At 37.2% G+C, this 18,712-nt stretch overlaps 1 protein-coding gene across 1 annotated transcript in view; it reads right to left on the bottom strand.

Moving 5' to 3' along the window:
- Positions 1-6,846: 6,846 nt before the first annotated feature.
- The window catches only part of LOC131240053 (polygalacturonase-like), a 34,961-nt gene continuing 23,095 nt past the window's right edge, over positions 6,847-18,712 (bottom strand). Inside the window, exons 2-4 of the mRNA XM_058238063.1 lie at positions 8,470-8,759; positions 7,424-7,652; positions 6,847-7,094 (exon numbers count right to left, since the gene is read on the bottom strand). Coding sequence (XP_058094046.1) covers positions 6,876-7,094; positions 7,424-7,652; positions 8,470-8,759 — 738 coding nt within the window. The 3' untranslated portion in view covers positions 6,847-6,875. The remainder of the gene's footprint in view (positions 7,095-7,423; positions 7,653-8,469; positions 8,760-18,712) is intronic.

Genomic DNA, 18,712 nt, shown 5'->3' with positions numbered 1-18,712 from the left:
TTTAAATTTAAAAAATGTGTTGTTACTAAGAATGGTTCTTTTGTTGGGAAATGCTATGTAACTGATGGATTGTTCAAATTGAGCGTTATGAATGATAATGGTACTAATTCTTCTGCTTACTTAATTAAGTCTCTTAATATGTGGCATGTTAGACTATGTCATGTGAATTATCATTTTATTAAAAGCATCATTAGTATAAAACTTATTCCTAGAGTGGAAAGGAAAAAATCAAAGTAAATGTGAAATATGTGTACAATTTAAATATTTTAAAAAATCATTCAAAAGATTTAAAGGGAATAACTAAGTCCTATATTTGATTCACAATAACATATGTAATCTTAAAAATATTATAACTTGTAGAAAAACGAAATACTTTATAATTTTTATAAATGATTACTCAAAATATACATGAGTATATCTGATCAGGAGTAAAGATGAAATAAAAGATATATTCATAGACTTTCTAAATGAGGTAGAAAATCAATTAGAAACAAATGTGGAGATTCTTAGATCTGATCGAAGCGGAGAATACATTTTTCATGACTTTGCGTCTTACCATAAATTAAAATGGATTATACATGAGATAACTACACCATATTCATCTCAACAAAATGAAATAGGTGAAAGAAAAAATAAAAATCCGATGAAACATGGTAAATGCTATGTTTTTTAGTTTTGATTTGTCCTTTAATATATGGGAAGAAGCCCTTCTTACTACATGTCATATTCTAAATCGTGTACCTCATAAACATTCTAATAAAACTCATTTATGAATTATGAAAAAACAAACCTCTAAATTTGAGATATTTTAAGGTATGGGGTGCCTAACTAAGGTAGGACTATTTTTACCCAAGAAAACTAAATTATGGGATAAAACTATTGATTGTGTATTTATAAGCTATGCACATAATCACAAGACTTATATATTAAGGGATTTGATATCTCATAATCATATTGATGTCAATTCTATCAAATTTTTATATACCAATTTCTTTGAAAATATATTTTTAGCTAAATCTAAGGATACTTCTTTCATGGAAGTAGCAGATTCGGCTGTAAAGATTGAAGTAGAGAATGATTCGATAGAAAAGCTCATGGAACCTAAAAAAAGTAAGATGGTAAGAGTTGATAATAGTTTTGGACTCGACTTTTACACTTTTTTGTAGTGGATAATCCAACCTCACATGCTGAAGTTATGAGCTCTCTTAATGTAACCTTTTGGAAGGAAGATATTAATAATGAAATAGACTCTATATTTCATAATAACACTTAGGAATTGGTAGACCCACCTCCGGATAGTAAATCCATTTATTGTAAATGGATTTTTAAAATTAAGCTTATAGACTAGATGAATTTGTTGAAAAATTCAAGACTGAGCTCGTGGTTAAGGGGTAAAGCAAAAAGAATAAATTGACTTTCTTGACACATATTCACCAATCACCAAAATCATAACTATACAAGTATTGATAGTTACTGCCTCTATTCATAATCTTGTGATTTACTAATGCATGTGAAAACTACTTTCTTAAATAGAGAATTAGAAGAAGAAATCATGTACATTTGGATCAACTTTTCACATCTTCGCTTTTAGCATTTATGTCTCCACCCATGGCCATGGTACCCTTCTTACCTCCTACATGTTCAACATCATATGCATCTCTCACTCCTGCCTCTCATCTTACACCTCTTCCTTTTTTCTTTACTACTGCCAGCACCGCCTCCCTCTCCACCCATTTCTACCTCTTCCTTTTTTCTTTACCACTGCCAGCACCACATTCCCTTCCACCCATTTCTACCTTTACTCATTTTATGCATACTCGGGCCAAGGATGGTATATTTAAACCAAAGGTGTTTGTCGTTCCAAATACCCGCTACCTGCAGTTCTTTAAGTGTCTTTTATACCAATTAAGCCTATTGTTATACCCAAACTGTCAAATTGTTTGAATGACACGTTGTTATGGCTATTGAGTTCGAAAGTTTACAATGTCAAGTAACCTGGTCCTTGGTTCCACCCAAGCCCAACCAAAATCTAATTGGTCGCAAATGGGTGTATAAAATAAAACAATATACAAATGGCATGTCGAGTGTTACAAAGTGTGCCTTGTCATCAAATGTTTCCATCAATAACCAGAAAATGATTACGGTGAGACTGTTAGTTTAGTGGTTAGGTATGTTATAGTCTGGATAGTTTTTTCCATTACTCTTCATTATGGTTGGTTTATTTGACAACTTGACGTTTAGAATACCTTTTTATGTAGGGTACTCACGAAGGAGATTTATATGGCCCAACCCCAAGGGTTTGTCTATCTTTCTCACCCGACTAATGTTTGTAAGCTTCATACAGCTCTCTATGAACTCAAGCAGGCTCCTCATGCCTAGTGTCTTTGTCTTACAACTTATCTCCAAGGACTTGGTTTTGTTGCCTTCACTATAGATTCGTCACTTTTTATTCTTCGTAATTAAGGGGACTTAACCATCATACTCATATATGTCAACGACACCATCATTACGGGCACTCACAATGTAGCCCTTTTCGTTTTATTCTTTGATCTTTATTGGCTATTTGCAATAAGGGATTTGGACACCCTCTTATATTATTTTCTTAACATTGAGGCACATCGCACATCCACTGATTTATATTTCACTTAATCTAAGTATGTAACATCTCAATTTTTTAAACAAAAGGTATTCCCAATAGTCTCACTATTTCCTTTGGTGTGGCCCACTTTAGCCTTGAATCTACCTCATCCCATGTCTTAACATCATCCAACAAGATAGATGAACAGCGTAGATTTTTCTTAAACATATTCGGTGGGGCCCTCTACCTCACTAATTAAAAAAGAAAAAGAAAAAAATCAGTGACGTGCATAAGCACGTCACCGTGTTAACAACCACCTCTCGCTTCTCTCTTCCTCCTTCGACTCGATTTGTGTTGCACCTCAACCCACCAGTGCATGATCATCCATCATGTTGGGACTGTTGGGGCATAAAAATAGTGGGAAAAAAACTATGAAAGAAGAAGCGAATGAAGGGATAAAAGAAGAATATTTTTTGAAGGTGTGTTGCGCGTGACCCTGTAACAGAGGTATGTTGCACATGTGCGCGCAACACATATTTGTTACATGGATCCGTGCAACATGATGAAGATTGGTGATCCATTGCACGTCGCGCAATAGAGTCCTGTTGTGCACAGTGGGCCTTATAACATGAGATTCGAGACTTCACACGTGCGAATGCCTATAAATACTCATCCCAAATGCTTTTTATGAGACTTGACTCTGTTTCTCAAGGATCTTCCTATTATTTTTTGTGACAAAATAAATGTCATCTCTCTTACCTTAAATCCTGTTTATCATGCAAGTATGAAGCATGTTGAAGTTGATTGCTATTTTATTCGTAAAAAAGTTACTATTAGTGATGTTATAGTTCGCATTATTGGCTCTCTTGATTAGATCGTCAATATTTTTATAAAATGATTAAATTTTATACCATTTCAGTTGTTTCAATCCAAGCTTCACATTGTTAAATGTCGGTTTAACTTGCGGAAGAGTGTTAAGGCCACAACTTCTCAACCTCCGAACCGATAACATTTGTTTAAGTTTGAATTGTTTAAAGTTTAAACTCGGTCAAATACTTATGGTAATTGTCTGTTGTTTATCCTTTTATATACGTTTATATATATTATTGAAATCCAAGAGTATTGCACAGATCAATTTATACTTTCCTAAACATCCATTATGGATTAGATATCATGCATATATGACAAGCTCATGATGCCTAATCATCTTTAATCTCATTAAAAAAATTCAGCCTATTTTTCTTGTCTACTATTTTAAACAAAAGAAGCCTAAGAAAAGAATAATATTTACTCATGCATACAAAAATTATAACCATTGTAAATTGTAATTTTAAAATTTAATATTATATGCATATATACTAAGATTAAAATACTCAGTAACTTAAGACTAATTGATCCAGTCCTGAGTTGAGCCATATAGAATGAATCAACAACTTGGAGGAGTCAGATTGAGCCGCCCCTTTTTCATATTTTATTTAGAAAAAGAAAAGCACATATTTTTTTTATATAAATAAAAATGACATTTTTGCAGGTTTAAATAAAAAATTATTTAATTTATGACCTAAAATGCACACAGATATTAAGTTAAAAGCATCTTTAATAAAATAATTTAATCGAATTAATAAATATGTGGGAAACAAGGAACTATGGTTCTTTTTTTTTTTTTTTTTTTTTTTTTTTTTTAAGATTCAAGAAAAAGATCTTAATATTCGTTTTCATTTTAGAGATATTTAAATTAAATTTCAACATATATTCAACACTATTAATGTAGAGCGGGTCGTGGATACTTTCATTGCAAAGATGGACTAGAGAAGGCCTGATTGGAGGCAGAAATGATTTGGACTGTCAGAACCTTAAATCAATCATATCTCACAAACCAGGATGAGTTTATCAATATATTATATATGGTTTTGGGGTAGGAGAACCTACTTAAGCAAACCAACCTACTATGTTAAGTTGCCCATACCGGATTTTCGAGATTGCATTAGATCAATGGTCAAAAGTCCCAATTAGCTTTGTTTTTATCATAAATAAATAGTAAGTTTTAGTTCAAGTATAACTTTTGTTCCGAACACGAAAATGGATTAGAAAAAATAAGAGAATAACATGGTTAGACCCATCTTCCGTGGACCTATCAAGCAATGGAGTACAATTAATCAACCCGGACGCATGGGAAGACTTGCACAATTACTTTTGAAATTTTCAAGAGTAATTGGAGCTTTGGACCACACAATTAGTTGGTACCCTAGGGTTTGTTTGGATACCATCAAATAAGTTACTTTTTCTACTTACGGTAGTTGATAAGTGACTTATTTCAGATAAGTAAGTTTGGTTTATGATTAATTATAAGTAAATTTTTTACTTGAAATTACTTAATCACTTTAGTTAATTAAAAAAAAAAAAAAACTTTTTTACTTTTCATAAGTTACTAACAGGAGATATGAGGAGAGACAAAAGAAAGGAGAAGATGATAAGTAAGTTATTTACCAAACATATCTTCTTAGTAAGTAGAAACTAAGATAAGCTACCTGTGGCATAAGTAGATTATCTTAAATAACTTAAGATCCAAACAACCCGCTAGTGGCAAAGCCTCACTTGAATGAGATGAAGAGGCCTCCCACTCATTTGCAGACCAAAAATCAAAATGGTCCACTCTTCAACTGGACCACAAGTGTGCACTTTTTCTTATGAAGCTTGTTCGATCCTGAAGGTTGATCTTTGTATTTTGTGCTTTGTTAAGGTGGACTATGTTGTTGATGTCTAAAATCTTTCAGCAACAGGGTTTGCCGATGCCATCGAGAGTTGTTCGATGCCATCGATAAAATTTTAAAATTCCGTGTTAGTTGCTGGACACTTTGTAGTGTCCTCCTCGATGTCATCGATGCCTTCGAAGTCATATTGAGGTGCCATCGGAAAAATATGAAAAATTCATATTTTATTGCTAAAATGTTTTGGTGTTTGGTTTGATGCGCATCGAAGGTTTTTGATGCCATCAATAGTCTGACGATACCCCATCAATAGTCTGACGATATGCCATCAAAGTGTCATCGAACGATCGCGTAGAATTACGCAGAGTTGTGTAAGTGCGTGATTTGTATCATATTTTGATTGTGATTCTCATAGAAGTTATATATATGAGTGTAATTGGGAATATGGTGTATATAAAAGCTTTCTAATTCATTCTAGGATTTCAAGGGGATAGCTTAGGGTGATTTGAGGCTTGTTCGAATTGGATAATCTCTATCTCTTGTAATTTTCTGCTTTCATAGTGCATTATTGTTGCTTTATGTTGTGGTTTTTTTTCCAAAATGATTTTTTCACATTAAATTCGGTTTATTTGCATTTCAATTTGGTTGTGCGATTGGAGTACTTTACTTGATTTATCTCCATGTATTTCCGCGGTTTCCCAATAGACCATCAAGTGGTCCAAGTATCAGGTGCAAAGGGCCTACAGAAGTGTCCATTTTCTAGTATTAGTATTGTTAACCTTGTGAGAGTACGCATGTATAGACACGTAAATATTGCTCCAATGCCATGAAACTACTGTGAGTAGGCCCCATCACCAAAATCAAGGCCGAGCCACTCATCAGTTGATTGAAACTTGTACTCTGCCTCCCTGGTCATCCATTGATTTCAATGATGTAGCCCACCTGACAATAATGGGCCCATCAACCTTTCGCAGAAAAAAATATGTGATTGTTCTTCTTTGCTAAGATAGATACCTCTTCCAACCCTACACGTAAATATAAACATGATCTTGACCATTGATAGGTGGGCCCTACATGCCTCAAAAATTCACATTGGATGATCTCGCCTATCAATTAGAGGACTTTTGCTAGTTGATTATGAATATTTTTGTTCTGTTATCTATATTTGTAGGGCCACCATTCAGAAAGTTAGCAGCGTGCGAGCGGATGTTTAGCTATGTATACCCTAGGCAATAAGGCACACTTGATGGAAAGCACGGATCAAATCAATGTCTGATGTACGGTTCTGAATTAAGGACACATAGTTCTATAGTCAATTGCGAATACAGAAATTTCCTTGGCAATGGAACAGTGATAGCCTCAGCAGCCCCACCTCAAGCTGTGCTTAACATGAATTGGTCATGATATTTCTTTCATCATCGTAGATGGATACATGATTTTTAAAAAAAAAAAAATTCTACATAATCACGGGATTTAATTAAGAAGTGGAAGGGAAAAATCCCTATATGTTTACAGTAAAATGTTTACCGACAGGTATATAGCCTACCCCCAATTAATTGGGACAATGTTTATATGATTACGACGATGATTTACAGACAGCTCGGTGGGACCACAAAACCGCCAGTCGTTCCATCAGCGTTCTTACAGAAAGATTGTGCCGGCTGATTCTGATAAGTAAGCTTCACATCCTGCAAACCAATGCCTTTGCATGGATTGACCGCACTGCAGTCGAATTTCACTGCGACATGAGTCGCGGACGTTCCTTGGATGTTGCTATATTTCACTTGACTAATTCTTATACCCGAATGCTGAAAAAAAAAAAAAAAAAAAATCAAAAATGTTGAAAAAAATATTTCTAGTTATGGAAAAGAGAAGGGAAATAAAATAGCAATTTGTATCACTGGCTCATAGTTTAGCCAGCTGATGGGCTCTTAGATATAGCCTGAGGCCAGCTTGATTATAATCTGGCTTAAATTTTAGGGCTGGTCATGGACAACGGGCACACAAGCCATGGCAGGATAGACATGAACCGGTAGGCTCACCAGGCTCACCATGGACCAGTCTTTAAGGACTGTGGGCTAGGCCTAAAACAAGCAAAATAAGAGTAAGTTTCCATATATACCCTTGAAATGCTTACCTGGCCAGGGCAACCTTGGTTGTGAGGGCAGTAATTTTGGTCGATTATGATGGGGTTTTGGACATTTTTCATGATAGCGTCCTGAAAAACGACGCCTCTGACGAACCCATAGCTGGGCCTTGCCCACGATTTTATCCTTAGGCCGTTCTGGGTTCCCTCAAATACGGCATTTTTTACAGTCACGTTTTGCACCCCTGCTTCTTGGAGGTCCTTCCCAAGGCTTCCGATGCTGCCACAACCACACACATGCGCACGTTAGTATCAAGCCGTCAATGTTATGCACGTATCTATGCATATTGCATACGTTGTTTTTAATTTTGTTATTATTTCCCATGCAACTGGTTCTAACCATCCTATCGTGTAAATGAGCTGGAGACCAGACCCAGTACAAGCGGTTCTAGGATAAGCTCTGTTAACAATCCTACGTGTGGTGCCCACCGTGATGTTTTAATGGAATCCAATCCATCCATCATATGTATACTCTCATTTTGTCCTTGTATCCAAAAAATCAAGTTGATACAAAACTCAAGTGGGTCACATAATATAAAAACCAATCCTAAAACCTATAAAATCACATATTGTTGTCTAGCTAGGCTTAGAATAGTATGAATTTTCTGGGTATAATTCATCCTTGTTGGATTCATATTCTAAATGGATTAGATGTTATATACAAAACACAGTGCGCCTTAAATGCAATTTTGAAGGTTTTTAATGGTGAGCATGTCCCTATCCCAACTCTTCCCTGTGATGTGGCTTTATTGAGCTTGGGATCAGCCGAGTTTTTGATTACCATAGAGAGCGCTAAGGGGCGAAAATGATGGACGGATTGGATGTTCTTAAAACATCTTGACGGTCCCCACACCTCGATTTGGATGTTAAGCTTATACTAGAAACGTTTGTATTAGATTGGAGAAGACGGAGTTGATCCGAACCGTCCTTCCAGCCTAGCACCACTTTCATGTGTCAGCGTACATGATCCTAACCATATATGTTGAGTACCATATGTGTTGTTGCATGTTTGCCTTTCCTGATGGCTAGGATCTTACCTGATGCCGTGCCCGGGCCCACAAGCGATTTGCTCGACCCACAAGTTCATTGTGCCTGGACCCACCGAGATGCAATCATCGCCCGTCTTAATGCCTGTGCGAGTGATAGTCACACCCCTTGATTGCTGCACATGTATGCCGTCCGTGTTGGGGCTGTTGCCAGGTGCGATGATCTTGACCCCTTGGATCATCACGCTTTGGCAACCGTTGATCACCACGTGATAGAGCTGGCTGTTGATCGATGTTAGGCCACTGATCAAGATGTCTTTGGCGTTGTTGAAGGTTAGCGACTGCATGTGCGCACGATAGCAAATTAGTATTGCTGGATATCTTAATCCGTCGCATCGGATCGGACAATTAATATATAAAAAAAAACGAAACCGAACATATTTCCTGTACATAGTAGTCAACGGATGAGTTGGCAATTGCCAATTCCATGCGCGCGTGGAACCCCAGTTCATACAAGTGCAGGAGATCTGAAGTTTCCATCAGGTGGGATCAGTGTCAGCAGTCAGCAGGTGGGCCATGGCATATAAAACAAATGTACGGCTAGAATAATTGTTTTAGCCATTGACTTCGTACTTTGTGGGCCACCTGATAGGGAATCTGCCTGAATTTTGCACTAGGAGATCTTTATGGTTGGGCTGGGCCAACCTTTTGGATTGGTTGATGTAATACATATAACACATTGCAATTATGTGCTGGAGCATATCTTGAAAATCAGACTGATCAAATGATCTTGATACGTTTGCATGCATGCATGTGGATGGCGGGCCCCAAAGGTGCCGAATTAGCAAAAACTACCCACTATAAATGAGAAATGATTCAGTGGGCATAGTCCATGGAAACCTTAGAAAAAAAATAAGTGCATGGAAACATTACCCTGCACCTAATTGTATTTGGACCCATTGGCCTGCATGCCATCTATCTTGACTGTCCATTAAGTTCTTCCATGCAAAAAATTACAGCAATCAGATGGTCTTATACATCCGTGAGGTCGACCTCATGCTACCATTTCCTATATATATATATATATATATATATATATATATATATATATATATATATATATATATATGGTGAATAGCTATAAGAAATAAAATTACCAAAAAGTCATTTGCTCATTAAATTGGTTCTCTGACGTGTAAGTGCTAAAGAGTACTAATAAAATAAAATTAAATAAATACAACTGACCACAACGATCAACAAAGTGAAAAATACGACAAGGCCTGATTTTTTCTGCTAATATGCAATACTTAAGGACGTTTTATCACACCAAGCTCAAAATTTCAACAGTAACCCTTCCGTAATACAAACAAATTCATCCATGCATGCATCCATACTTATATTAAATATGAAAATTCATGAGGTTAAATCTTTCATTAGCCTAATTGTTAATTTTATATTTACTACTATAATTTATGTACCTCTGCGCCAGCTGGGCAATTCTGATTGCCCGCTTTGCAGGCCCATAGGCCCTTTCCCTGTCCATCGAGGGTCCCGCCATAGATCGAAACGCCCTGAACAGTATCGAAATACAGCCAGTGGCCAGATGGTCCTAGTGATGCGTAATTGGACGGAGCGATGAAGGTGCCGTCGATCTGAATAGTGATTTTTGTATTTTTACATGGGCCTTTGAAGTTTGTGGGGCCCAGTAAATACGATCCAAGGGGCACTAGGATTGTTGCAGGCTGGGATGAGGCGCAAGCAGCAGACCATGCACTAAGAAATGGTCTAGTCGTGTCGGTCCTACCATCGGCTTTGGCTCCGAAGTTCATTATGTTGTAGGCTCCATTGGCTAATTGAAAGAAGAAGAAAATGAGGGAGAGAATGAAACTGATGTACCGAGCCATTTGAGAGAGAGAAGGAGGGTGTTGATGATGGAAGTTAATGTCGTTGGTGCTACTTATATAGGCATTCGGTAATGGGTTCGTTAGGAAGGTTGAGACTTTGAAGATAGCCGCGCCGAATTTGAAAGATTGTGCAACCTTTTTCTATTTTTTATGATTCAGTTACTGAAATGCCCTTCTTGGTAAGAAATGGTACGTCTGCTATCATGTTGGCCTGGATGGATGCAAATCCTTACCGTCCAAATTCAGACAGTTGAATTGTAACCTACACAATTTTCATTCAACCATCCACTTGTTTGGAACCCATTCGAAGGCTAGGATCGCTCTAGTCAGTGTGATTTTTGGACTAATAAGTTCTCAAAGGGTTTTTTGGTAATTTCACATGAGCAATATATTTGAGTAGGAATTTCGAACGTTCAAAGGCATCAAGTACCAATAACGTTAGAAATGGAAAGGACATAGGCTTCTGTTTCAACCATAGAAAACCGGACCGCCGCTCTTAAAGACTTGAAAAGTACATGATCTAGACCGTTGGTTCAGACATTCGATGGGCCATGGTCCAAGAACCATTAATTGCCCATCATATCCCACTTGCTTGTGGATTGTGAATTGATACTGCCTACTTCATACCTAACCGTCCACATGCAGGCCTTCGTTTGGGAAGATCCCATAACTCGAACATTTTGGAATGGCGTGCACATGCTGCATGTGTACGGACCAAGCATGCTTTAGGCCAAGATCTACCGGAACGGGCCTTGCGCCTACCAATTGCATGCTTTTGCTGGATGGATTAATGCTTGATAAGTGGGTTGATCGAGTAAGCACGTGGGAGAACCACCATTTAAGGCACATACATGGGCTCTAATCCCCATGCACGATGCATGCATTCGTTTCCATTACATGGCATTAAATGCTGGGGGTTTTCTTATAATTTCAGTCATTAGTGGATTTAACAGTAAGAAAGACTTGGGTAATTTCTTAGAAATTGCATAAGTGGAATATATAGGTAATGTAAATTAAAATTTCTAAATTATGGGTTTTAGTGTATATGTATTATCAACAAAAAATTATGGCTATTCAGTTTTTTACTGTTGGAGTGGTGGACATTTATTGGACGGTTATGATGAAAAAATATCCAGCTGTTCTACTTCAACAAACGAGTGTGTGGGAATCAGCCGTTAAGATTGCTCAACTAATGAGATTTTGGGATTATGATTTAGTGACAGTGGATTCCTCAATTTTAATGGATTTGGTTTTTCTCAAGGGATGCCACGTGTATAGGCATTTTTATGAAGATGGCATTCTCAGCCGTTTTCTTCTTATAATGCATTTGGTTTAGGAAAGAAAAAAGAAAAAAAAACTTTCATGCACTGATAGAGAGTGATGGTTGATACACAGGCGTTAAGGAGTTGTACACCAGGCATGCATGTAAGTTAGGTAAATGGTCCAGATTATGAGATCCAAATAAGATGACTGTGGACCAAACGTATATTGATTAGATATCACCGTATGAATTTTCAGTAAAGAAGCGGTCATGAATAAGAAGTTTAACTTATCTATAGTGGTCCAACAATTCCGACGGTTGAATTTGAGTTAGTGTATTCCACATATGCAAGTTGTACTGTAGCTTTGTGCGTTGTGCATGGATTCTCATGCCTAATAACCTAACAGAGGTTTCTGCGAGCGATCACGGTGTCTTATAACACGTGGAGAACACAATAGATCATGTGACTTCGCTACTCTAAATAGTCTGAAAGAAAACGGCCAGCGTGACTTGCGTCCCAGCGGACACGTGGGTGAAACTTTCATGAGATCCGAGCTTTATCAGGTATACTGTCTTTCCTTCACCGTGGAACCTGAAAATCATAACAATTCAAAACTGACGTAGGCCACACTAGAGGAAACACTGAAAAAGTTGCAATGAAACACCCACCGACCGACCATGTTGTTTATATTTCATCCAGTCCATTTATCTAACTTACTTCATCGGGATGAAAGCATTCCCCGAAAATCAAGCTTATACCAAAACTCAGATGGAGCATAACACGTGAATTTTAGAGTTTTTAGGTATAATTCACCCAAGGGGTGGCCCACCTTGGTGTTGAATCAGCCCGATTTTTGTAGTCAAGACCAAACAAGGGGTGTTGTAACTGATGGGTGGGTAGGATCTTATGCACGTAAACTCATTTCCTCAAAGAAGCGGTGGGCATTCTCCTCACCCACCTTCGCAAGTCACGCCACGGTTTCCGTTAGTAAAAGTTACCATCGTTGACAAAACCCATGTGGAAATGCACCAAAGTCATGCTCTTCGCACTATATATATGATCCAAGGAGTTTAGGATATTATATAAATTATTTTTTTCCCCTATTTTTAGTCGTTGACGAATATTGATGGTCCAAAACCGTACATGTAGGCACATGGACCAGATCAGGACCGTTCATTGTCCTGAGGGAACAAAATGGTTGAGCGTTCCTTTCTAAGTGGTTAGTGTTAACTTACCTGTCTCTATTAAAAACGCCCACTAAGAGGGAAACGGATTGGATAGTGACCCTGTCACTAGCCAACGGCTAGTGGTCGGTGTATATAGGCCCCACCATTATGTATGTATTTTATCCATACCATCCGTCCATTTTTACAGATCATTTTATGATATGAGACCAAAAATAAGGTAGATCCAAATTTCAAGTGGACCACACAGTGTTGACTAAAATGCCCATCATTAAAAACCTCTTGCGGGCGACAAAAGTTTTGAATCAAGCCGATATTTCTTTTGTCCCTTCATCCAGGTCTGTACTACCTAATCAACAGGTTGGATGTCAAATAAACATTACATTAGGCATAGGAGGTTTTTAATGGTGGACATTCAATCACTACTGTTTTCTGGTGGTGTGGTCCACCTGAGTTTTAGATATACCTCAGTTTTTGTATCAATCACTAAAATGATCTTTAAAAATGGATGGACGGCATGGATAAAACATATACATCATCGTGGGGGTCCACAGAGCACGGACCACTAGCCACCAAGCTGGTGGCAGCGTCACTAGCCAACCACTAAGAGTAGCAGTTCGGATTCAAAATGACTCGCATCACAACGAAGCCACTAAGATTTGTGGTCCATGTGCTGCATTCCACATTTTAGGGCGTCCGCAATTGTAGAAGAATGGAAAGAATCTTTCCATTTCCGTTGCTGGCATGATCTCAGCCGTTGGGATCCTTCTAGAAATAATCCTGGATCATCCTAGGTGTCGAAACTAGGGCGTTAAGACCCCTTTCACTCATGGTGCGGAGATCTCGGGAGAGAAATTGTCGGCCTGAGAAAATGGTATTTGAAATGAGAAAATCTCACATTATCACCAAAACACCAGGGCGTCCATCTAAAACGTGAACTTCACAATGATCCGTGGACTTATCCAAACCAATCAGAAGGCTTGGATTGGAGGGTGATCCCCTAGATCAATATCCGCCATGAATAGGGTGGTCATCTTCCTCGATTTGGCCGAAAACCGCACCATCAGTGCGTGGGCTCTATTTCCCAATCAAAGACATCCACCTAGTGGCCCATATTGTTAGAGGATCATCTATAATGTCAAAATACTGCCATGTGAATAAAATGTTACTCAACCAACTTAAACACACTTGATAGAACAGTTAAACCCAATAACTAATCCCAGAATAGTTACGTCGGAAGCCTCTGGAAGAAATTGCGGAGGCTATAAAAGCTCCCTTTCCAATTTAGGAAATGCCCTAAAGAAACCCTAAAAGTTAGTGAAATGAGAGAAATCAGGAGAAGGCGCCATTTATGTTGCTGCATGAGGTTGAGTCGACTTGATTCGAGTCATCGCAAGTCGAGCTAATCCATGCTCAATCCAGTTGCCGGACGTGAATTGCAGAAAGGAGAAGATAGAGGAGATAAGAAAGAAAGAGGAAGAAAAGGGAGAAGCCGCGTTGCCTTGACTGTAGTGTCGAGTTGAGTCGACTTGGCTCGAATCGCTGCACGTTTGGGCGAGTCTAGGCCCACTCTCATCCCACTAAAGATGAAAGAAACAAAGAAGAAAAAGAAGAAAGGCGAAGGAAGAAATGAGAAGTAGAAAGGAGAAGATCATAGAGAGAGAGAGAGAGAGCACGTTGGTGCCACACTAAGTCAAGACGACTCGGTCCGAGTCTGGGCCAAATCTGGGCTGAGTTTAGACCTATTTGGGTTGAGAAATAAGACAGAACAGAAGATTTGCTACCCATTAACACACCCTTGCTTGAGCCAAGCTACCGGGTCGAGTACTGACTCAACTCATTTCATTGTTTGGCGCAGGAATTCAACGCCATTGTTGGTTTACCGAGTTCAGGAGAGAGAGAGAGAGAGAGAGAGAGAGAAGGAACAAGGAGAAAGGAGCGTGAGAGGGAGTTGCAGTCTGCCTAGTCGAGTTGAGTTAACTCAGCACGTTGACCCAACGATTCCATTGATTGGGTTAGCTGCGAGTTGTGTCCATATCACTGCTGTCGTTTCACTAGAGAAAGTGGAAGGAAGAAGAATTGGGATAAATGATGAAGAAGATGAGTTGGGGGAGCTGTCGAGTCGAATCCGAGTTCAAACTAAGTTCGTACTTCTCATGCGATGTCGAAATGAGGTAGGATTTGATTAAGACTAGGCTGAACCAATCAGGTTTGATTTGGGAGCAAGTCGAGTCGAGTTGAGATGGGTGGTTGAGGTATGTTAATCGTATCCAATTATTAGTGAGTTTATTATCGTATACATGTGCGATTAAAGCTCTTTACATTATGATAGAAATGGAATTGTAGGCGAGTTGAATTAATTGAGTTAACAACTAAGTGAATCAAGTTCGATTGTAAGAGCATATCTAACCAAGTTTAATTAGAGTTGATTGTTTTTTAAAACTCTACCTTAGATTGGAATTGTCCATGTGTAGATTACCTTAAATTCGAGTACATGCTGAAATGAATTCGAGTTGAAACTGAGTCAAATCGATCTAGCAAAGGAATTGGAATCTTAAATCATCTACATTTACACCCGAGTGCCAGATAAGTCGAATTAGGCAATCCGATTCTGTGGTGAGGATTACCTTCAAGCTTTTCTACATCATAATAATTATATAGTTCACTTATTTCATTATTTGCTTAATTAAATATTTAATAAAAATGATGACGAATGCTAGTTTATGTTTGAGTGAATTCTTACTAAATGATTGATCATTGGATTTACATTCAAGTAGCTGAACATGCTATATATTGCAAAATTCTCTATCCCAGTTTAAATGAAACATTTCATATGGATAAACGCTATTGATATTTTACATGGCTTATTTCACCACTTGTGTTTACTGTATGGATGCTTCGAGATCCTCGTACTAGTGGCCATTTGTCTAATATATTAAATGGAGTTTTTTGTTGTGGATTTACCATCTTATGGACTATTTGTTGCCTATGTGGATTTTGGAAAAAATCATTTTTTTACATCCTTGGGATGGACTGTTTGCCCTATGCGACTTAATGTAACATTTGCCTTATGTGGCTTTAATGAACCGTCTTCATATAACCTTGCGATGGTAAGTTCTACTTGTAGAACTATAATTGGCTGCTAGTTTGGTAGGTTACTGATTGTTTGCTTCCAAGCGAAGAGGTTCGTAAGTAATATCCTGTGAATACAGGGTCGATCCTACAAGGAGATGAATTGCGAGAAGAAGAAAATCAAATGCAAAACAAACTAAGTAATAAAAACTAATCTGATGATATGATTTTGGAATTTTTGAATGGATGTAATTCAACTAAATTAAAACAACACCCAAGCTTCAAAGTTCCATACATAGGTTAATGTTCTAAAATCATGATGACGTGGATAACACAACTAGGATTTGAGTACTGTGGTCAGCCTAATCGGAAAATAAAATAGTTTAAATATTTTAAATAAATGATATAAAAGATTAGAAAATCATGGATTTGCACCATTGATATATATTCTTAAGCGCCAGTGATTTTAAGAATTCAACATTAATGGCATAATGAAAATCAAAGAAATATAATAAGTTGAGAACCTCTCCTACCTAGAAAATCTGATTGATCTAGGGTAAGCCTATCCATCAATGTGGATCTCATATGATGGAAACATGTGGATCTCACAAGAGGATAAAAAACAAAATCTAAACAATAGATAACATGCATGCACCATTCTTTTCATCATTAAAACAATCAATCATCATAACTTAAAGAATCATTAAACTCATGTGCTGCCCTTCTAGCTTGGGCTAGAGGAAACTTAGGAAAACATAACTAGAATAGAAAAAGAAAGCAACAAGAAATAAAGAAATGTAAATAGAAAAGATCTAAAAAAACAACTTATAAAATTGAAAACCCTTTTAAAAACCCTAAATATTTATCTTGAATGCTTTTAATGATGCTTAAGAATGCCCTAGGAAGCCCTATTTATAAGTAGGGAACTCCAATTTTCGTACAAAGTTATAAAAAACCCTATAAATCGCCTCAAATATACACAGTTTTTCAAAATAGACTTCTCGCTACACGGTTTGTTTAAAATAGATTTCCTGCTGCGCAGTTTTCCAAAATAAACCTCAGAGCTTCAGAATACACATTTTCATAACGATTTCAGGATTCTTCACTTCAAATCTTCGATTCTCTTCATTCCTCACTTGGTTTTCTTAAATCATTGGCATGTGAATTCTTCAATCTTGGTCTCCTAAGATCCATCTCTTGCCTTGGTATTCTTGAGCATCAAATTCATGCTTTTAACACCCTTTTTCACTCATAGCACTTAAATTCATCTTGCACACATACATGAGTAAAATACAATATTAAGCCGATTCATGTTCATAAAACGAAGATATAAATAGGGAAAATTATGCAATATTTGAGTCTCAACAGTTACCTTTAAACATCTTATTTATTAGTCTCATGAGTCAGGGATGGTGGAATAAGACACCATGCCTGAGCTGTCGGCCAATATTGGGCGACAAACCCCCCATAGTGACCTTTGAGATTTCTTAAAATGATTGTTTGAAATTGAAATTATAATGGTTGGGCTAATCATGCATTTTTATGGCATGCGGACTTTACCAGGCGATTGATGTAAGACACGGGGGTTTTCTTGGATCACTATGGTTGTACCATATAGTATTTTACCGGGTGATCTTAAATAATTATTTTGTGCATTCGTACCGCTATGGGCTGTCCTTATTGCATGGACTTTTTCAGGTGCCTAATCCTCTCTAGAGTGTACCTTTGAGTACTTCTCCGGAAGACTAGTCCACCTTAGGTGTTCTCGTTGCAGTCTTTTTCGGGTGGCTAGTTCTCCTTGGGTGTACCTTTGAGTATTTTTTCAGGTGGCTAGTTCTCCTTAGACGACTTTTGCCAGGTAGATGTATATCCCCAGGTCTGTGAGCATGTGCATGCATCCATGTATTAAACAAGATTATCTTTGTGAAATTTATTTAATGAATGTGTATATGATGAACCTTATCTGACTTCTATGAAAATTATTATGAAATATTTGTTAAATACCGTTCTTGATAACTATGCTTAATTATCTTGATGATACGATAAATCTTAGGGGTTATACCTCATAAGGATAACCATTGACGCTATCAAACTGTATTCAGTGTGTAGGATATATTGACACAAAATTTTCTGGGTCATTACACATGGAGAGATCGATGGCTATGCAGTTCTAATTTCTATCCTACTTTTATTATTTGGTTGTTAAATCTTTAATTATGAGACATTGGTTTGTATAAGTTTTCAAGTAACCACAAAAATATTTGGTTATATAAATTTGGACTCTCTCTTATACTTGATTTATTTCTATTCCACTAGCTTACTAAGTCTGATAAAAAAAAATGTACGTGAAATTTGAGCAACTGTTAAAGGTTAACACTTGGGTTTTTGGAAAATGAATAGTGTACTAGGGTTTCGGGAACCGCATTGTTACAACCACATACTGAAGTTTCAACATTCAACTGATCACTCTACCTACTAACATAAACGAGTAACCAAAAGTCGGCCTTTTATTATCCACACTGCCTACGTAATCTGAATCCACATGTACACTTTTAAGGTTTATTTTTAAAAAGTATTTATATATATGTATATATTATTTACTTTTTTTTTTCAAAAATAAATATACAAATTATTAATAAGAGAATTGGTTTTGTCACATGTACACATCTTCCAGGGAGCCTAAATAACATAATCTTTTTGCAATTTAATTTGGACCCATCTAAGTCATGGGTACTTAGAGAGTGAATCAGAGTCTGATCGAAGGTTTGATACGCTAATGTCTAAGGATCTAACCATAGTATTAATTGAGTGTTAGAGGAACATAGTTATACACATGGCATTCATACCACATGTTGTATACATAATGACATTT

The sequence above is a fragment of the Magnolia sinica genome, chromosome 3 (genome assembly GCF_029962835.1).
Source record: "Magnolia sinica isolate HGM2019 chromosome 3, MsV1, whole genome shotgun sequence".
Taxonomy (NCBI): Eukaryota; Viridiplantae; Streptophyta; class Magnoliopsida; order Magnoliales; family Magnoliaceae; genus Magnolia; species Magnolia sinica.
This window is presented reverse-complemented; position numbering and strand designations above follow the sequence as displayed.